Source organism: Nasonia vitripennis, chromosome 3, assembly GCF_009193385.2.
Source record: "Nasonia vitripennis strain AsymCx chromosome 3, Nvit_psr_1.1, whole genome shotgun sequence".
NCBI lineage: Eukaryota > Metazoa > Arthropoda > Insecta > Hymenoptera > Pteromalidae > Nasonia > Nasonia vitripennis.
In genome coordinates, this window is record NC_045759.1 from 17,818,437 (window position 1) to 17,840,386 (window position 21,950).

Genomic DNA, 21,950 nt, shown 5'->3' on the forward strand with positions numbered 1-21,950 from the left:
TAACTTTTCCATCCGCGCGGACCGATAAGCCCTTTGGAATAATGCACGATTCCGCGGAAAAAATCGCACCCTCGAGACAGCGATCTTAGACGGCCGCGAAAATGCTGCTTATTATACCTGTATGTATAAGACGAGCGCCGAACAACTGGAACGTGAAATTCAGCCCCGGCGAGAACAGACGTTATAGTACAGCCGAGGTATTATATACAGGAATGGGACAAGCTCGCGCTCTCTCTCTCTCTCTCGGCGAGTAATTAGCGGAGGTGGCAATTTATCAGGGGCCTCGGAGTATGGCTCGTTTTCGAGGGGATGAGAGGAAAGGGCGAGGCCCCCGTTATACACGCGCCGCCCCGACTAAAGAGGATGTCGTTACTCACGGCTGCCGGCCTTAATCTTAATAACGGGCCGCGCGAGAGCTGTACTCGACTACTCTGCCGCTACTGTGTGTCTATGCGCTAACCGATGCGCGGCGGCGCACCGGAAGACGAATGCTCTCCGGCGACGAGTCGCGAAAGAAAGCCAAGCTCGCGGAGTCGCTTCTCGAATCGGCGGAGGGAACACTTAGCGGTATTGCGCTGATCTCAATACTCTCTCACTATTATTTTTTTTTCTCGTTTGACGTAAAACTCTGCCTATACGTCAAAAGCTAGACTCGCGGACTCGCAGCAGACTCGCGCGCGTGGGTGAAAGCTAAAAAAAAGCTCGCGTATACGTGTCACGGAGCTTTTACTCAGATTCGAGAGCGAGTTAATAAAACCGTCGACCCCCCACCCCCGAAATTATTCATAATTTCGAGTGGGCTTCGTGAGGGATGTAAATCAGGACTGTTTCGGAAAAAAGAAGTTTTAATCCGTCGGAAATCAGGCTAACGCGTTGGCCTTGAAAGCATCACGCAGTGCTTCCGGGTGTCGAGAAAAAGTCGTGTCAGCGGGGCACGAATCTACGTCTCGCGCACGCGATTTCGGTGCTATCGTCGAGTCGAAAAATTTAACAACTCACCTGCGTGAAGAAGTAGTAGTAGACCTTCATTCCGCGATCGGCGAACAGCTGAGCGAAATGTATGGAAGGACAGATGAAGAAGTAGTCGCCCACGATGTCAGCCACCATCCTCTGGTACATGAACTCGTCGTTCGTGTTCTCCCACTCGGTGTACTGGAACATTCGAATTTATCATTACTTCTTCGCTCGGTGCAAGAACGTTTTTTTATGCAAAACTCTCTTATATGTCATGAATACTTCATCAGTTCATCCCTTAATGGCTGAGGGTCGTAAGGTCGAACTCCTCCCTCTCCCTCGACTCGAACTCGATTCAAACCGATAAAGTATTTTTCCGACTCTCCCTTCGCTCGCCGAGCGAATCAACAGCGCATCGTTTAAAATCCACTCGGCGCCGCTGTTGCGCGAATAACCGTGAAGAAATAAGAATCGCCGCGCGGCTACCGACTTTGTGCGAGGAAAGTTCCGTTCTCGAGTCGGGCGTAAGACCGCGAGTCGTCGTTTTTGATTTTCCAAATTAATTTATACGATGACCCGGTTTCGCCCCTCTGAGATGCAGATGCTCCGATCGTTAGGTGTCTGCGAGTTTATCCGCGCGCTTACAACCGAGAAATCTCCCCTTCGCCGAGCGAGAGGCAAATTTAATTATTGTCTACGCCGTGCTGCAGCTGCAAGGAACGGATCGATTTCCGCTTTTTGAAAATTTATACTTTGTTTCGTGTACACGCGCGGTATCGAGTTTTCCCGCCGAAAATGTATACGATCGCGCGAGTATCGGATGATTCGATGTGGAGCGAGTAATGCATTGATTTTTATGTAGAAAGATCGGTATTTACGATTCTGCCTTCATTTTTCATAATGTAACGTGACACCCCGCTAATATGCCGTGTTTTGAATATATAAAAGCTTCCTTTACGCGCGGACAAAAGAAGCATCGAATCATACATCGTATAACGTACACGAAAAAGCCGCAGCCCAACCGAGAAAACCATTAACCCATCCGACTCGCATCGAACGCGCGTGAAAAAGGTCTCGTATACCATATCAGATTTCATTAATGTAACCTACTCTCTCTCTCTCTCTCTCTCTCTCTCTCTCTCTCTCTCTCTCTCTCTCTCTCTCTCCAGCCCTCTTTCGCGTCATTTCCATAGCTCTCCCATCAGGCTCGCAAAAAAGGCTAAAGCTCGCGAGGGAAAACTCAATCCCGCTCGCGCGAAAATTTCCATTATTCCGAGAGAGAGAGAGAGAGAGAGCGAAAGCCAGGCGCGAAAAAGTCTGTCCCGGTTAATATTTCAATCATCCTGGGCCGGGGCTTCGACTCGCGCCGACAGGCCAAAAAAGAGCGCAAGTCATCCAATTTCCCAATTCGAGCTGATCTCCTAATCGTCCGCTCTCCGGAGGTTGAAGTATGGTATAACGTCTTCGTATATCTGTGTATACACACATAACGTATACGCGGCAGCCTTTAAGCGGAGCTCTTAACAACGGAATTGGATTTCCCGGGGCTGCCGCGCCGATATCCGGTTCAAGCGATTCGAATCGAAGCCTCTGCTGCCGCTGCTGATGCAGCCTTCGGAGTCTTATTACGCCGCGGATACTCCCTTCGGGTTTCAGCCTGACGCACGCGCGCAGCTCTTCCATATTATACGCGAGCGCGCACCAGTTGCGGTTTGTAATAATGCCGAGGGAAGTCGGTGGGCTGAGAAATTTCATGAATTTTAATGCGCCATCGCGCTGGTTTTTTTTTTGTTTGCTCGCCACGGATTATTTGCCGAGAGAAGGGACGTGGACACAAGTTTCGCTTTATCTTCGGGGGAAGGAAAGAGCGTTAAGTTCGTGAAATTTCGACGATTCTTTGAGAGTATAGAGATTCCTTCTGGCAACTTTGTGAATAAGAGAGTTAAAAAGTCTTGGACGAGCGACTAATGCATTATCGACGACTTAAAAGCCAGCTGGGCTGTAGCTTTGAAAGAGAGAGCTGTAGGAGAGATTCCTTAAAAGCCGGAAAATGTTGTCGTAGTTGTTGCTGGGACGGAGAGCTGTTTGTATACAGCTCGTTGCCATTCCAAAGTTCACTAATTAATTAAGCGTCGACGGGTTACTCTCGGTGTTTTCTCGCTACGTTCCCGCGACCCAGTACAGAACTACTTTCAACTTGGCGTACATACCCGTCCAGAAAAGTATTTCGGATCATCGTTTTTCAGCCACTTCCACTGTACTAGCTGATTTTCCACTGTAAGGACAAAGAGGGAGATGGGGAGAGCTTGAAGAAGCAACAAATTAAACTGATCGAGAGTCTGCTCGTTAGCCGGGGCTGCTCTGTATTTAAGCTTGCGTGGGTGTGCTGCGGAGCAGCGTGTTCTTGAGCAGCAGCTGGACTGATGGATCTTTTTTATCGGGGAATTGTGGATACAGGGAAATGCATTTAACTAATTGCGGTTTGAATTAGTTCGTGGAAAGGGACAGACGTGTAATGTTTCAGTGATCGATGCTGTGCACGGATGCAGCGAAGTTTAGAGGAGAGCTTTACGGAGACCGAACGTGGTAAATGAGCTTTGGAAGTAAAGCTCGAACGTCGGCTATCGACTTTTGTATTACATTTTTGCCGTAACATTATACGAAGTGCGTATACCGCGAATAGAACATCCGCTGAGATTCTTCAATTTGGCTTGGAACGATTATAGAAAGTTCCTTGCCGGATATCCGTTTCCTATACTTACGGATCGAGATCGAAGTCGAATCCGCATGAGAAGCAAAATTCGCGCAAACACTTCCCGTAAAAGGCTAAAACAATCGGCGCAACCTATAAATCTCGACTTCGCCGGAAAACCTCGCGTCCGTTGAAGATTAGCTGAATCAGCGCGGACGATCAATCGCTGGGCGAGTCCCGCAGTCTATCTTGTCAATATCCAGAGCGGCGGTCATACCGTGGGAAAATGAAATTCAGCGAAAAACTTTCTCAAGGCCATCTCGCGCGATGAATCTCGACGATAGAGAAAGGATCGAGTCCGAGCAGCTTCCGCCCAGAGGATTTAGTCTTGGAGAGGAGACGGCGAATGGTTAGCTGCAGATAGATCGGAAATACGACGGAGTGCGAGAAGCGTTACGGGGATATGATATAAAACCGGCCGGCCCTCCACATAGTTTACCGTCGATGCGGTAGTGCGATTTCGTCGGGGTTTTGTGCGCGGGTAACCTCGGCGAGATGTCGGTCGGAGGTAACGAGGATGAAAAATGCTGGGATAGGCGGTATTGGATGCTTTCGAGAGGAATAATTATCCGCGAGTGAAAATCTGTTTTATAAATTACCCTAGTCGACTTGTGTACCAAACACCGCAAGATAAATTATTCGCTTATGCATCAATGGCTTGTAATGAGTATTTTGATTTACGGTGCAAAAATCGCGCTCGAGTAAGAATTTATCGCTTTGATAAAAACAAAGTAAGCAGCTCGACGTCGACCGTAAAAAAGTGCACGTTCAAGTAGTAAGAGCCGAGTATGTCGAGACACGCGTTCTCGCGTTTCTGAAACAAACGAATGGGATAAAACAATTGGCCTCTCCTCACTTCCGAGCAATCTAAACGCCGAGATCTAGCCTGTACAGCCGCACAGTTCCGCTCTCAGCTTATCCTTTGGAAAAATCTTTAATTACTCATGACCCCGAAGCCAAAGAAAAGGAGTCGGCGAATTACATCAGTATAGTATAGGGGCGAACGATCGATCTCTCCCCGCAGCATCGCGGCGCACGTCTAAAGTAATTTACAGGCTTTCACGAGTCGCCGCAGCAGCAGCTGAAACTATATGAAAACGTCCCGGAGACAACTGATTCAACTGTCCCGGCAAGATATAATGGAGAGAGATGGCCCTCCTCTCGTCGACCGGACAAACTTTGTCTTCCGCACTACTATACTGGGGGCGTTCACTGAAATTCTTCGCGCGGGAGAGGCAATTTTCGAGGACCCCGTCAGCTCCAGAGTCAAGCTCGACTGTGCTATGTATACAGGTATGTATAGTAAGGGATATCGTCGAGAGTAGCCCAGAGCCGTGTGTGGAGAGATATCCCCTTTCCGCTTGTATGGATCTTGGATGAGTTTCGAGCTGGCGCTGATGCTGCGGTCGCTTTTTGCGCGGCGGTGCTCCAAACTTTCCGGACACTTCGGAGGGACTGCGGCCGTTATCGCTCGAGAGTGGTAATTCGTGTTCGGCCCGTGTTTTGATGGGCATAATTCTTTATTTATGGGTCGAGCGCCGATGTTTTGATGTCTGTTTCAGTTTCCCGTATACTCGGGGCGAACTTTGAGGACGATTATTCATTGCGGATACATCGTTATGAGCGCTTGATGTTGCCGAATGAGCATCGCGGAGATGAGTTTATTACGTTTATCGCTGGAAATGAACGATTCGTTTGAGCCGCAGTGGCTTCTTTATTATGATATCTCGATAATGGGCTTTATAACTCGGGCTGCATGAATCATGCTTTATACAAGCGAGCTACTTCGGTAAATTAATTAGTTTGATTGCTTTACTCGGTTGAAAGCACTTCGAGTGGTAAAAACTTTCACTTCGATGATGACCTCGCTGATATAATGCTACGAAACGACGTAATTAATCTCACTTCGGAAATTTCATTAGCGTAATTAAGCAGAGCTCCATGCACACTCGCACGGCGTATACATCGTATGGTATGCCTCGGCATAAAAAGCTCGAGAGGGAAATACAACCGCCAACCCCTCGAACTTTCCGAGCAAACAAAACTGAAAATATCTCCAGAAGCTCGACAATAAATTCAATAAACTCGAAATTCACCTCTGCACCATTCTAATCTCCAAAGCAAACAAATTTCGAGAAAAGCTTTCACGAGCAGAAGGTGGACTGGAAGTACCCTTTCGGGTTTTGTACTTTACCTTCCATTATATCCGTGAAATCGTCCCGGACGTCCCGCGCAATCTCGCGGCCCTGTACTACGCTGCGGGACTCCCCCGACGCTCGTAGCTGCCCGCGACTCGTTCGATGCGCAGCCACCGAGCAATAAATCGAGTTATCGCGTCGCGAAGACGTCACTTTGCTCTCATTCTTCCTTCCGCGATGCCTTGACGCTGAGAAGTCGCCCGATGTGTGCAGGCGAAACAAACTCCGAGCGAGAACACGTTGTCGTGCTTTTCACGCGAACTCGAGGATCTTGAGAGACGCTGTGTTATTTAGGGTGATTGTTTTGCGAGAGGCATTACAGGCTGTCGGCAAATATTTACTCGTTGCTGTGCGTTGTCTGATAAGGAAGTTTGGAAGTTTGGATTGGTGATGAAAAGAAGGGAATTGATTTTAGCAGGTGTACATGCATAGCTTTCAACGCTGCTAACGATTTCATTGCGATGATGACAGAAACTAAGCGCGCATTCATTTGCAGTATCAGAATCGAACGTTCTGTTCTCGCCGAACAATGAAAGTATACGTTGAAAAAGTCTGTTTAATCTTCCAAGCCGTATACTCTCAACATAATCGAAACAAAAAGCTCCATAACAAGCCGAGTGACGGATAATACACAAAGCAGACGATGGCAAAAGATATCAATACCGAATAGATCTCATTCGTCGCTCTGCCATTACTCCACCAAACCAGCGCTAAACGTATACATTCCAAGTCCATCAAAGCAGGTCCTCGTCCGCCAGAACTGGTTGCAAAATCACCGACAGCTCATCTCGTGAAAAGAGCTGCGCACATGACAGACGCGCCAGAGTAAATATCTGCATAATTAAAAAGCGCAAGCCGGCAAAAGAGGTGAACGCGTTGGTATAGCACAGCCACGGGTGCAGCACCAGTTGATTTATTTTAGCGGTGAGCCATGTGCGTCAGTTACTCTCGAATACAAAGGGTCAAAGGGGCCGCGCGTCTCGCGAAGAATTTCCCCGGCAATTACTTTTCCCGCTGCCTTGACGCTCTTTTTCTCTTTTGTCTTTCTCTCTCCAGCTTTCTGGAGCGAATCACCGGAAGTGCGAGTTGTAGGCCGGCGTTATTACGGCCCACTGTCTCGGTCCTCTTTTTTTCTCTCTCCGCCTCCGAAGATTCGGCTGCTCCAGCCACTCTCGCGCGTGTACACGTGAGTCAGAGAAAAAGTCTCGCGGGGGCGAAGAAAGCATGTCGCGCGAGAGGATGGCCCACGGGTGTAGGCGAACTTTCCGGAGAGTGCCTGAATGGCTCTGTTCGCAAGCTCGCCGGAAACTAGTTCAAAGTCGTTCGGAATGCTGAGAGTCGCAAGCTCTGGTCTATTTATATTTTAGAGATTTTTTTCTTCTCGCAGCTCTCTTACGACCGTGACAGCGAAATCTTGGGGATGGTAGTGTGCGTCGATGATTTTTGGATTAGCTCCACGTTACATGAGGTGGGATGGAAGAGGATACATCGTTCGGTTTGTAAGACGATAAATTTTGGTAACGGTGTTTCTGTCTAGAAATGCGGTGTAACGTCGTTCTGGAAGTAAGTTCGAGTATTGGAGAGAGGAGAGAGAGAAGAAGACACTTCGAATTTCGCCCGAGTCAACTGGAAACTGAATAGTTCGCCCGGTTACAGGAATAATTAGTCTTGAAACTTTTTGGTCGCGCGAGGAACTTCGAGAAAAGTTTCGAATATTAAACTTAATCTCCCGACACATAAAATCGCGCTCACGCAAGAAGAGGCCTTTTCTTCTGTCTGCAAAGAACAGAGCTTTTTGTCTCAATTATATTGCTTATGCACCGCCTATCATCGTTGTCCGGGGACCAGAAATTTCAAGCGGCAGTTTAATCACTCCCTACTCACCCATTTAATTCGCACGAAAGCGTCACCGCTAGACATCTTCCTTCTCTCATCCGCGACGCTTTAAATTCCAATAAACGGCGCGTCGCAATCCCTACCCTCTCGCGTCTGTCAAGACTCCGCATACAAATCTAAACATTAGAGCCGAAGTAGCGAGTAATCAGGCAGCGGCAATCGTCGTATTACGGCGAAACTTCCTCAGCTTCAATTTTACACCGGCACACGCAGACTGCGCGCAAGCTTGAGATATGCAAATCGCTCGCACTGTCGTGCTCGAGAAATCAGCAATTTGCGATGCAACAAGCCATCAGCCCCGACGACGACGCCTGCGGAGAAACGTTCCCGCGGAAATAGAAATGGCGAAACTCCCGCGATTTTTCTCATCCCCCTCGTTTCTCTCCTTTTTTCTCTCCTCTCCACTTTTTTCTCTAACGCTCGACGAGAAAGCCCCACGGCGCTTCTTATACCGCGCAGCTCCCTTAACGAGCTCGTGGAAGAGCGCGAAGAAACGGCCTCGTCAAAGTCTCGCGCCACCGAGTGCGGCCCGCGAAACTTATGCTTCGCTAACGAACGCTCGCTTTCGCCTCTGTGTGTGTGTGTGAGTATGAGCGCATTGTGTGCATGTATGTATGGATCTCTCTCTCTCTCTCTCTCTCTCTCTCTCTCTCTCTCTCTCTCTCTCTCTCTCTCTCTTTCGGAGAGAATGGCCCACAAAGCAACAGCTTTTCATCTTTTTCAGCCTAGTCCTATACGTGTAGGTGCGCTGCAGTCGAGAGAGAAAAAATATTTACACTGGACTGAAGAAGGACGTTCGGGGTACGTGTGTTGCTTGGAGGGGAGGAATTAGAAAATTACGCTTTTATGTTTAATTAACTCGCAGTCGGATGAATAACGCGCTTGGGTTGTTTGGACGTACACGACTTTTACCATTTATACCGAAGAGAAGGTTAATCGCATAATCATAATGTAATTTGTCCCGCGGAGTTGTATAAACAGATTATGTTTTTGCGTAGCCACTACAGCTCGGATGAAAATAGAAAGTTTTATAAATGTTTTTGCTTATTTCTGGAGCGAGCTTTGTTGCGCGATGAAGGATTATTTTGAAACGTTACACGGTCTGGATAAAAATGAAACATACAGGTAGCCATATATTCCACTCTAAAGTCCAATTCCCAAAGCTATTACCGCATCAGCCAATGAGGCAGAATCGCTCGCCCATCAACTTCTGTCACCCGAGCATAAAATCGATCTCTCTCGCCTCTTGGCCGAGTTCACGGTATACACTTGGAGCGGCTTCGGCTCTTTGACACCGGCGCCGGCCAATTAATTAAAGTAATTAACGCTGGCGCCTCGGCGCCGCAGATTTATACGAAAGAAAGCCACCGCTGACCGACCAACTTTTCGGCCGTATAAAGGGAAGGAGTAGGAAGGCAGCAGCAACAGCAGTAGCTAAACACAGTGGAGCCTTTTAGTTCGTTGCTCTAATAAGTGTCATTACCACAACAGCTACTGAACTTTCAGCTCTCTGCAGCCCGGCGCAGTAGCGACGGCGAGCTTTAAGCTTTGGACTTTTGGCGTCTAAGTTCGCGCAACAATGGCAAATTCGCCCGGAGAGCTATTATGTGAAGTACAGATGCTTCCCAGAGCAATTGCTTCCTGCCGCGCCCTTTTGCTCCCTCTCTCTCCCTCTTCCTCTCTTTCTGTATGACTGTGCCGTGCGGCATCCCGCTCTACCGGTCAGATGAACGAGCCACTCGCTGGTTTTTCTTTTCCTTCGGTTTTCGAGTGCTTTGTAGTGGTTTCTGCGATTTCTTCGCTGGAAACGTCCTTCTACCGATGTGTTTCAGATGTATCGGGCAATTTCTCAGTTTTTCGAGTCAGGTTCTTTTGTTAGCTCTGATGTGTAATAGTACTTTTACAGAAACGATTTTAGCAGGCAACATTTTTATCTTTCCTAGAATAAACTATTAAAACCTGCAAAAGTAAATAAATAAGTCAAAACTATGACACTGTCACCACGTCGCATATTTAAAACTGCCGTTTTGTTCAGTTTAATCTAGATACGCCCGTAAAGAGCCGAGCAATGCGTCGGGGTAAGTACTTTCGGCAATTTTCGAAGGGCAAACGAAGCGTTCGTTCTGCTGCTACGACGAGCTACCACCCCTGGGCTTATGTAGGCACACACGAGGTCGACGAACCGGGAGGGCGATATGAAATTATTACTCCCTCCCCTAATTTTCTGCCAAGGTTGCGTCAACCTACATGTACAAACGAGGGGACTATGTTACACGAATATTGATGGCTCCTCCTTTTTCGAAGCCACCGGTAAAATTTGCACGAACGTTTTGTCATTCCATCGCGCTGATTACACTGCGGAAGTCGTCTACGTATGCGAGTGTTTGTTTGGGATTTGAATTTCGCTTTTTAATCTCTTTTAGTGAGAAGTGCGAAGTGGACGGTGCTCTGTTTGTCGATTAGCACTTGCGCGGAAGAGAGCTATTTGTTTTGAAAAATATTGAGTTATTACCTGGAACGCGATGGCCTCCCGCTCGATGCTGGACATGTTTTTGAATATCGTATTGATGATCTGGAGAAACTTGCTGCGATCCAGTGGGCTTGGATTGTCCTTCTCGAAGTAGTCGATGAAGTCGTAAAGTATGAAATACGTTCCTGTAACAAAAAAACAAAACAAAGGAATCGTTCACATCTCTCCCTGTAGGCTATGTCATATGAGAATAAAGCGGTTGTAAAAAAAATCAGAGTATTCTTATCGACGACGATAAATTCCAAGCCGAGATATAACATCCGAAGCACACTGAAAAAAAATACACCCGTTTCTGCTGTAGAACACGGCAGTTTTAGCGAGTGTCACCACAGTGGCGAATTTTCAGTAAAAACAGCGAGTGGCCACTGGTAGTTTTGGCAGGTCTCGGCGAGCTGTCTCTATCTCGAGGATATTTAGGTTATGTATCACCTTTTAAACCACCAAAAATCTTAAGAAAATAGTTTTTTTAATGAGTAATATGATTAATTAAATTAAAGTTATAAGTAATGATCATTATAAGAGAGAAAATACCCTGAATAACAACCATCAACTTATTACCATCCTATTATCGCATGCAGAGTGACTATTAGCAAATAAGTTACGTGAACATTTTGAATGTTGTTACTTATCAGTCCCATAATGGTCATTACTTTATATTTTATCATAATACTCATTAAAAAAATTATTTTCTTAAGATTTTTGGTGCTTTAAAAGGTGATACATAACCTAAATATCCTCGAGATAGAGACAGTTCGCCGAGACCTGCCAAAACTACCAGTGCACACTCGCTAAAACTACCATGTTTTACAGTAGAAACGGATGTTCTTTTTCAGTGCATTTAAAGCTGGCTCAGTGATTTAATACTGATTTCTCCTACTCAAGCGCGAGCTTTTTATATCTTTGCCGATCGTTCCGTGACCCTTTGCTCACTTTACATCAAATAACGCAAAACGAAGAAATCACCACTAGTCGCTTCTGCTGAAAAAGCGAAAAAAAGGAAGACTCAATTCTAAATTCCAGCACACATCCCATCGTTGAGAATAACAAACGCGAGAAATTTAAAAAAATACACCGCCCAAATTCCACAGCTTTCGCTCGCGCATTCAGCGAAACCCGCGTACAAAGCAAACAAACCGCATATAGAGAGACTGTCGATCAAAGAGGAAAAAAAAGCGCAGCGCGTCCATATCCGAATTTATTCTCTATAAAAATCGAAAAATCGCGCGCGTGGTCACGTTTCCATCAGTGAGAAACAAAAACTTCTCTCCCCTCGTACAGCTTATCAACGATACACTAGGATAAATTTCTCAACAGCCTCTTTCCTCAACTTACTTATCATCTCTTCCTCGGCTTTTCATCGCGCGTCGGCAGCGCACGCGAGGGACCAGAGCGTTGTAATCTAGCCGAAACCTCCCCTCTCTGTCAGAGATTTTCAGTAACGAGTTCTTTCCCAAATAAATTATTACGCGGTAAGCGCGCGCGGCAGAGGCGGCAAAAAAAATAGAGAGAGAGAGAGAGAGAGAGAGAGAGAGAGAGAGGGAGAGAAGAACGGAAGGAACAGAGACAGAGGCTTGTTATCTGAACGCAGGAGTGTGTTAAAGCGGGAGTCGCGAAAAAAGCTTGTTTCCCTCCAGGCGTGTGTACTTTGCGTAGCTGTGTGTTATATAACGTGTATATAGTCCTGGACGCGCCGGCATTAATATTACAGGGAGAATAATGGCACCTGGGCTCTCTGAGTTATTCATCAGCGCGCGCTGCTCTACCTATATACATGTACACACGCTGTCTCTCGTACGTTCGTTCTCTCGTTTGTTTTTTCGACGCCGACCCGAGCATTTTCGTCCCTCTCTCTCTCCCTTCTGCAATCTCTTTGCAGCCGGAGGATTGAATTTCGCGCACTAGGGCGTAGTTCTTCGGCGCTGCACATACGCGCGCTTTGAAATTCGTGTGTCGGGTTATCGGGAGGCCTGCAAGCAGGCTCGAACATTATCGCCCTGTACGCGTTACCGAGCACTGCAGCTCGTCCTGCATCTGTATAGCTGTATTCAGGCGGTTAACTGGCCTTGCTCCTGTGCGCGTCAGAGACGAGTTCTCGCGAATTCGTAATTTTAAGGAACTATTTTAGGTCGAATTTAATTACTGCATATATACTTGTATTATCATTGCGAGCATCGAGGAATCGATAAGCAATAATAGCCGGAGAAAATGGTACGTAAAGCTCCTCGTCCGCGTGCACGAGCTAATCCAATTAAAGGGCCAATTTGATTAAGAATTCACGAATTTCCAGCAGCCTGCAGCTGCAGCGGCGGACTTCGTTATATAGGCGCTCGTCTAAAAGTAGCTTGGCCCCATAGTTAGCTTAAAAAAGTAATGTGCATTACCGTTCGCATGTCAAGCATATTCGAGAGAGAGAGAGAGAGAGAGAGAGAGAGAGAGAGAGAGAGAGAGAGTCGCGCGCCCTCAAATAGGTATAACGAGATTGCAGCTATATATACGAGCGAAACATGAAAAGAATGGCGAAGCAGTTGGCCTTCGCTTTATGCGCGCGCCTCGGCATACGTAATATCGGGCGTGCGGGCAAATGTACTTTATGCGATTTCAGGAAAAATTAATGATTCCACCGAACCTATAATACTAAATGGCAGACTCGTTTTCTATCTTTCAACGATAAGCTGCATCCGTTTCAAACTTTTCAGAAAATCGAGCCCTTTTATAGCAAAAAAAGCAGCGAAACTCATCGCGGAAAAGAAGTGCTTGCTCTCGTATATGAGATAAAGGAAAACAAAACGTCGACCTCACACACACACACACACACGTGTCCAGCGGCCGCGTAGATTTGATTATAGCGAATGTCGCCGGGAGTCGCTGATTGAAAGGAGAAAATTGAAAAATGGATTATCTCGTCAGTCTTTCCTTTCCGGCTACACTCGTTTCTATCGAGAGAGAGAGAGAGAGAGAGAGAGAGAGAGAGCCAACGAGCGAGCGCTGATGAAGGAAAAGTCGAGTGCGCGTGAGATTCTCATTCGAAAAGCTTGGCACGCGCGAGATCGCGAGAGAAGAAGGAATTGGCCCTATATCTACTTCGTTTTCCTCCCCCCCCCCCTGGGGGATATCCACGGTAGTGTGAGCTCGCGCGGCAGTTGTTCCACTTGTAATTTCATTTGTTGCACGTAATTAACACGGGGATGAAGTGCGAGCGCGGTTGGAAGAAATTTAAGCTGGACGAACTTTCTTTTCTTATGGCTATTTTCTTTTTACTTTACGACGGGAGTATGGTGTTAATCTCGTGATTGAGGGCATCGAACGGATGTTTGAAAATCCAACAACGATTGATTATTTTCCATGAAAATATGCATCGCATTTTCCGGCGTATAATCGAGGATTCTTTAAAGTGGAAAATCCCAAGCATTTCGCTTGTCGAATATCGATCTTCGGTAATTTTCGATATCGGAGGAATCCGCATCAGATTCCAGGCGCGCCAAATGTCCGATAATCGAATGCCCATCAGATTTCATTTGAAAACTGTGCCGACACGAATTCGCCAACTTTTATCAAGAGCTCTGCATAGCGCGCATCCCGCAACCGCTAACCAGCTGCATTTGACCTTTCGCTCGGAAATAAACCGATAAAACTGCCGAACAATATAGCAGTCGCCCATTTTCATCAAGAGCTTCTATTTATACCTAAACAGTATAATTCCTACAATCTGAGTCAGATTACGCTAAAAAAAAAGGGAGAAAATTTCATCCCACGTTTCCGCATCGAGCCGAGAGAGTAGAATCAACTGTTCGCGGCGCCAAATTAACCTCCTCGCATAGTATCGTGCGGAAAATTCGTAATACGCCGTCGAGCGAAAAACAAAACGTATTTTACACAGCCGGTGAGTGACATCCAGCGGAAAATCCAGTTGTTACTCGCACGTCGAATCGGGTTTGAAACTCCGAGCTTACAGGCCTGCACGGACGTGCATGTGACACCCGACATCCGCGGGTATTATGCGCAAGTGCGCGGACTCGTTTCTCTTTTAAACGCACTTTTGATCAGCGCGAAAGAAGATCGCGAGAGCGAAAAGCCCTGTGTTATTGGCTTCCGCGACTACCGGCAAGATCAAATACGAGCTGAAAATACACTTGGCAGCTCGCTGATTGAAATGCGGAAAACAAGGGCGTAGTGAGCGCTTGTTTGCAATTTCGCTTTGCGCTTTTCGGAAAAGAATGTGCGTTTGTTCGTCGTATGAAATCTGTGCGCAGTGTTTTTGTATATGGCTTATATAGCACAAATGTGCGTTTCGTACACACAAAAGCTCAGTTGTTCATCGAGAGCACAAAACGCGTATCGCGCGAGTATTATTCGAAATTCCTCCTTCGTGGAAATATTTGCGATTCCTCGATCGAAGCTTTCAAAGAGCCGCGCCTCGTTATTTATGAAAAAGTGTCGCTAATTATGTAGGCGGCGCACTCTCGCCTGCTGGCGCCGAGTTAAAAGCTTCTTTGTCGGCGGCGTCATAAAGGTGGCTACTGAAAAATCGAGCGCGAGGAGAACGAAGAAAAAAAATAAGCGGAAAATTAATTGGCGAGCATGGCTTATTTTTCAAACTGATTTATCTTGCAGCTTTTCATTGTTGTTCGGATGCTGAACGCGTTGACTAACATTGCAATTGAAATTAAAAAAAAAATACTCGAGCACCCGTACGAGTTACTCTCAAAAAATGAAACGAACAAAGACAGCGGTATAACCAGCGTAACCAAATACTTTTCCCATCTCTCTCTCTCTCTCTCTCTCTCTCTCTCTCTCTCTCTCTCTCTCTCTCTCTCTCTCTCTCTCTCTCTCTCTCTCCCTCTCTCTCTCATCCAAACTCATCGTCACGAAAGCTCTACTTACACGCCGGCTAACTTCCTCTAGACAATCAACAGAGCCGCGACATCTTGGCCCGTTTCCGCGATAGCGCGCCGGAAGTTTGCGCTTTCTCGCGCGCGCGCGAGCGCTACTGATGCCTGAGCCGCACTGGCCCCCGCCTACTGCCAAGTCGCCGGGATTCCGAGGTAGCCATACTTATACAAGAAGGGTTTAATGCCGAACTGGGTCAAACACATTCTCTCTGCCTCGGCTCGCGCGTCCTCTGCCCCTTTTTCCAGCCGGTCTTCTCCTTCTTCGCAATTGTAACTTTGCTCCGCGGCTGCGAGCGAGTTCCATAACTATGCGGCTGCAGTCGGCTTCAAAAACGCGCGGATGGAAGTTAAAGACTCGCCGGCGAAAGAATGAACCGGTTGGTGTGCGGGAAAGAGAGAGCTCTTTCTCTCTTACTCGGTGCTGCTGCTGAATCTTTTTGCATGGCTATATACGGAGCGAAAGCGAGCGAGCGGCAGCTGGAATGTAATTTTAAGGAATTTACTTCCGGATCTGCGTTCGGGAATCCGGAGAATTGAAAGTTTTTCAGCGGGGAAGCCTTTTCAATTTTCTCGCGGCGCTGTATGCCTATGTGTCGTCTTTCTTTATCTGATGACAGCTAGGTTGAAACTCGAGATTTACGAGTTTTCGGATTACTTTCTAATTCAGTGGGATTCGACGCCAGCGCTGGCGGGGGTGTGGTTACACGACGCTCTCTCTCCCCGGCTGGAGAATGCAAGGAGACGTCCCGAGTGGGTTGATCCTTATCGGAAGCTGATAAATTTTTTTCCCCTTTACGTATATCCCGAGAAAGTTTAATCTCGCGGTTCGCGCATTTTTTCGATTTTCCCTCGCGAGATATCAATTATTGCTTCGAGTAAACCGTATTGTATTTTACAGCCTTATTTTCCGGCTGATGATGCGATATCGCTAAAAATACAGCCTCTCTTGCGAAACAATACTCTGGAGTATTCCCCCATTGGGGATATTCTCACGGGCAAGATGTGGGGAGCAGCTATATACCATAAGAGCAAGAGGAAGTCTGCAGGCGCAGGGAAACGCCATGTGTATATATAGCAGGAGCAAAAAATGTTTTATGGGGTATAAGTGTCGTGTTATATATTAGTCGTATCCCACATGCTCCTAATGGCTGCATCTTGAGGGTATAACCCTCGCCAAGATTAAGTAGACGGAGCCTGATGCTAGATTCCTTCCTTATCTTTTAAGATAAGGAAATGGAAACAACCTGTTATATATACCGAGACAGAGAAAGAGAGAGAAAGCTTCCTGTTGTGATTTACCGAGATGATATTCACGAGGGTATTTATTAAATAACAGTATGTCTTCTTGGAACCGTACAGATCGCATCGCAATAGTTCGCAGATTCGCGACTCCCCGTCCGAGCAAACCCGGTCATTTCTACTTATTAAGATTCGCAGCTCGAGAAGTCAAAAGGAGTCTCCTCTCAGCTTCGAAAAAATAATAGCAATTACCTCGGCTTATCCTCTGACAATCCAGTCCTTAAACAAACTTCACCGGGAAATTTTCTCGCCTCCCGCGTCGCGTCCTCCGAGAATCTCGGCTGGCTGCACTGTACTCCCACAGCCGCGCACGTACAGTCTATATAGGCGTATAAAAACGGGGTCTCGCGATCCCCAGGGACTCTCGAGCGACGCCCGGCAAATGGAGATAAGAGCCATCAGGAATAAAATAAAAGTAGCATAGGCCGTCGTGCGGTCGTGTGTGTATATACGTGTACACCAAAGCCGAGAGGAGTGAGACGTAAGGCGGAGAGTGACTGCGGAGACATGGTTCAGAGGTGCCGGGGAGAATAAGTGAAACGTCGTGTGTACCGCTGCGAGTAAGTAGGCTGTGTACTTACAAGCAAGAAAGAGAGAAAAGAAGAGGAGACAGACGTTTCGAACGAGCCTGATGGATGGGTGGAGAGACGCGTCGAGTAAGTCGATGGCGAAGAAGAAACCGTTGAAGGTCCAATCAGGCTCAGCCTAGTGCTTAACAAATTATCGCGGAGGGAAGTCGAAAAACACACGGACGGCGCGAAATTGAAAGATACGCGGAGGGAAGAAGTGAATATGCGCAAAGGAGAGTCGGCTTCTAAAAAGAAAGATAAACCCAGGGAATAAAAGACAGAGAGAAGGACGAGAGGAAAGAAAGCTCGCGAGAGGGTAAATGTAGGGAAGGCGAACTTGCGAGAGGGGCGAGACGTATAATGCGATGGCAAGAGCGTTGCACAGGTAGACGCGCGAGCACGACCTCATCCCTTCTACGTGTTCCTGCCCCGGGGGCTCACCCATCTCTATCGATTCAACATCGGCAACTTGTTGGCTGCTGTCTCGCTCTCGTGCAGCAGTTTCACCTTGACGCGCGAAATTCAAATTCAGCGCGCTTCTTTCTTTTTCCTTGCGCGCGCGCGCGCGCGAGAGAGAGAGAGAGAGAGAGAGAGAGAGAGAGAGAGAGAGAGAGAACTGCCGGCAGCGCGAGGCATAGTAAGGGAAAAAAGGTGTCGCGCTGCATGAACTATTTCGCGTCGAGTTTTTTCGAATTAAGCGCCTTGATGCGCGACGCTTTCTGAGTGTGAGCATTGTTGAAGGCGAGAGAATGGGATGGCAGTTTTTCTTTCTCCTCTCCCGATTATTTTTCCTTTTAATGACTCGGCGAGATTTCGGCGCAAGGTTGAGCTGACAATGGATTTTCTGAAAAGTCGAGTCGGGTGCTTCCTCTTCTTCTTTTTTATTCTGGTGACAGAGACGTTCCCGAGCTGCTTTTTTCATGATTGATACTCACGCGCGCGCGTATTTTGTGTTTACTTTTTCGCAAGCTTCGCGTATAAGGTTGTTCGTCGGTTTTAATTGAAGCTGCGTGTCGCTCGGAAACGAGATTATTCGAACTGGATTTCGTATGAGTAATAATTTGCAAACTTTAGATTGCTTTCAGGGATGTTAATACAGTATAGCGAAATATAATAGCCGGCTAGACGGCGTGCGTACATTAGCTACTTTTGGCTTAATTAGTTCGGAGTTGGTTATAAAATTTAATAAGAAGCTATTACGAACTCATAGAGGAGCTTCTTCGCAATAAACCCAGCGAGTGTGAAAAAGCTCGTCGGAGAATATAAGCATTTGGATAATTGCTATGTCGTTACGTTACGCGTGTGCGCGAAAAGTAGTAAAAATCCGGGGAAAAGTCGTTTTTGATTTTAAGCGCGCGTCGGCGTTAAAAGGCCGTCAAGTTATTATGAGTCGTATAAGTTTTATGAATTAAATTTAACGCCGATAAATTTTCTCGTATTCTATTCGTGATTTACGCTTCAGCTCCGAGCAAACTCTCCCAATAAATAAGCCATTCACTCGTGACCTTTACGTAACGGCGTTTTCGATTAATCGCCGCTTTATTCCTCCGAATATTCACGAATATTCACACTCGCTCGCATTATCGAACCATCGAAGACACAATTCGAAAAATCTTACGTGTATAACCGGTGTACGCAAAAAGAGACGGTACAAAACAATCTGAGCGAAAACGTCGACCTGCCAATAACAGACGCTGTCGATCCAATTAGTCCCCTTTCACCGGTCATCAGCAGCCTCGTCGCTAATGAATGCAATAAAGAAACTTTATCGACGACGACGTGTCCTCCGAGCATCATCACCGTCAATGCGTGCATCAAGGCTGCCGCCGGTGGTGACGACAAAAGGCTAACGATTATTTGTCTGTCGCGCGGCTGTGTTTACGCCGATAAAGAAAATTTTCGAGAAGCAAACCGTGTGTGGATTCAACACCGAGCTGATGCTGTATAGGTACACAGCGTCTAAAAGAAGATGAAAGGACAAGCGCGTCGGCGACACTCGGCTCTTTTGTCTCGCTCGTTTTCTCCTCGTCTAGCCTCCAGCAACGGCGGCGAGAGCTACAAACGACGTCTACGTCGGCAGGACACGCGCATTCGCAGTCGAGAGGCCATCGGCAGTTTGCCAAAGTAACGAGCCCAGACGATGAGAAGGTGAGAAAACTCTTAGCGAGAATATCCCTGACCCGCTTTTTTTCTCTCAACTGTGTCCACGCGCGCGTGTGTGCACTTGAACTTTGCATAATTCTCGAGTTATGTCGTGGCAGCCGCTGCCACGAGTTTGCTTTGATTTTTTCTTACAGGAGTTACGAGATGAGGGTAATAAAAGATGATGCGCGGCCTGAATGATCGTTTTACTGCGGTCGATGGAGATGAAAACGGGAAGTGGGATTATGGATTTTTTTTCTTCATGATACTCTTACGGAAGATGAATTTATTTATTATTCAAGCTGGCGCACTCGAGTGTATACGATCGATGCACAGGTTTGAATTCCGATTCGCATTCGGTTATTGATGATACGCGCGTCGACGGTATTATACGTACCATTAAATAAGCAAAACAGGCCCTTTCACGCGCGAGAACGATACCAGGAGGTATCATCGACGATAAATCAATCCGCACTGCGCTGGTGAATTCTCACCGTCGACTGTTGCGAAACGCGTGTATAGGTGAGTGTAAAGACATTATGCTGAAGACTGCGCGAGAGATCCCCAGCGGGTGAAAATTCTTCGCGAAGAAATATCGACGCGATGATAAAACGGTTCGCCGCGACGAAACATTATACGTTTTCCCCCGCAAGGTCCAAAGAATTTCTCAAGACATCATCCTCGCGCTTCAAACTATTCGTCCGCAGTTTTTCGGCTTAACGATTTTCACCATTTCATTTAGGTACATATCGAATGCGGCACAAGCAGTGGCCTGTTCGTACGCGGAGGCCACATCAGCGTGAGGACTGTGGCTGCGGGGAAAACTAACTTTTCCAGCGAAGTTCGGCTCACCGCATGGATGAGGAAAGTTTGCTCGGCTGAAAATTTTCGGGAACACAGCCGTATGCAACGAGGTCTATACATATACCGGATCTTGGAGCTTCATTTTTGGAGAGAATTTGGAGCAGTGGTCGCGCGCGAGTTAAACGCGACGTACAAACGATTTATACGTGACTTGCAAACCGCTGGAAGAGCTGAGGTCTTTTATTTTGGGAGGATGGAGGACGAGCTGCACTGGTAAATTTAGTCTGGGATCATTTAATTGAATTCGTTTAAGGGACCATTAGAGCATTTTGGCTACAACTTTTTTTGTTGCAATTAATTTTTACGAATAAGTGCTTTTTGTGCCAGAAGTGAAAAAAGACCGGATACGGTCAGACGCGACACACGTGGATGTGTAAATAAATTCATTTGATGCGACGAAAAGAAACTAGTATAAAAGATTCATGGACCAAACGCGCGACGGTGCAGTGTTTTATTAACTCGCAACTTGTGCACTCGTTTCGTTAAAATTCAAAAAGCCTTTAAAAGCATAGCAATAAGTATTCCTTCTTACTATTCATCATAAGCTCGCTCTCCATCCGTTCTCGGAAGCGAAAACGATCTCAAAAGTCCGAGAATACTTCCACTTATTCCTTTTTTTCATCCCGCGCTCTTACGCGTTTCTTTGCTTGTTTTCAGCAATTTATCTTCGAGACTGACGCATCCCCGGGAGATCGAGCGCGCGGAGTTGCTCTACTATACGCGTGAGAGAGGCTCGAACGATTTTATAAAAGTGTCACAGAGGAGAATAAGCCAAGAGAGAGAGAGCGAGAGCAAAAAGTTGCCGGCGACCAGGGACGCGGAGAAAGTTGGAGATTTTTTCCCCTCTAATTACCGCAATTGATACTGATGCGCCTAGCACCGAAGGGATATAACGTATCTCTTGCTCTTAATTGCCGCGCGGTCTTCGTCGTCGAGGAGGAGGAGTAGCTGGAAAAAAAGCTAATTGGAAATATTTTTGCAGATGTTTGCGCTGCGATTAAAATGTATTGCGCCAGCCGAGGATGTGTTTCTGTCGTATACAGCTTTGTTCTTGATTGAATCGCGTTTCGAGAGCTTGCGAGCTTTTTTTCGCGCTTGATTTTAAGTGAGCTGATTGAAATAGACTAGTATAGGTGGAATAATTGACGGAATTCTTAATTATACAGTTCGAGAATACGAGTGAGTTGATGTAATCGAGTTACAAACCTCGAGTTCGATGTAATGTTTGATTCGAAGCTTTGTTGTAAATCCGGCTCGCGAATTTTGTACTCCGACTTTTACGATCGTCCCTATATGCATACACGTTTTTATACTTACGCAAGCAGGAAGCTTTACTCACCTGAAACATAAAAAATTGCGTTCCTTAGATGGATCTCAAATTATAGCTTGGAGTTGGATAAATGTAATTCAATCATTCAGTAGCGAGGCCAAAAGTTCACAATCCAACTCGGCCCTTGCAAATGCTCCTCATCCGATTTCATCGTCGCCTCCTCAACACCCACGCGTCTAACATACGACCCAAACGAATATACGCGCCGCCATATTTGAATGGATAATAGTGATGAGAAAGGATGATAGACCTCTTTCGTCGTATCGCAACCTGGCACGGTAGCCATGTACAGTATTATATACGTATACGTGTATACTATATACATAGCTCAGCAGTGCATATATTCCGCGCTCATCGCCAACGCGCATCCGCCCACGGCTGACCTTTCGGTGATGCCGGCATTCTTGCGTCCGTCCGGCTGTTATATATATAGATGCACACGCATATATATTCCATGTGCGCATGGGCGAATCGATTAGAATTCGAGATTCTGCGAGTTTTTGCTGAAATGCATTGCGCGCATCAGC

General features: G+C 46.7%; 1 protein-coding gene across 1 annotated transcript in view; it reads right to left on the reverse strand.

Annotated features, from left to right (window-relative positions):
* The window catches only part of LOC100121967 (acetylcholinesterase 2), a 114,935-nt gene that overhangs the window by 46,042 nt on the left and 46,943 nt on the right, over positions 1 to 21,950 (reverse strand). Inside the window, exons 2-3 of the mRNA XM_001605518.6 lie at positions 10,313 to 10,455; positions 1,000 to 1,152 (exon numbers count right to left, since the gene is read on the reverse strand). Of these exons, the coding sequence (XP_001605568.2) occupies positions 1,000 to 1,152; positions 10,313 to 10,455 (296 nt within the window). The remainder of the gene's footprint in view (positions 1 to 999; positions 1,153 to 10,312; positions 10,456 to 21,950) is intronic.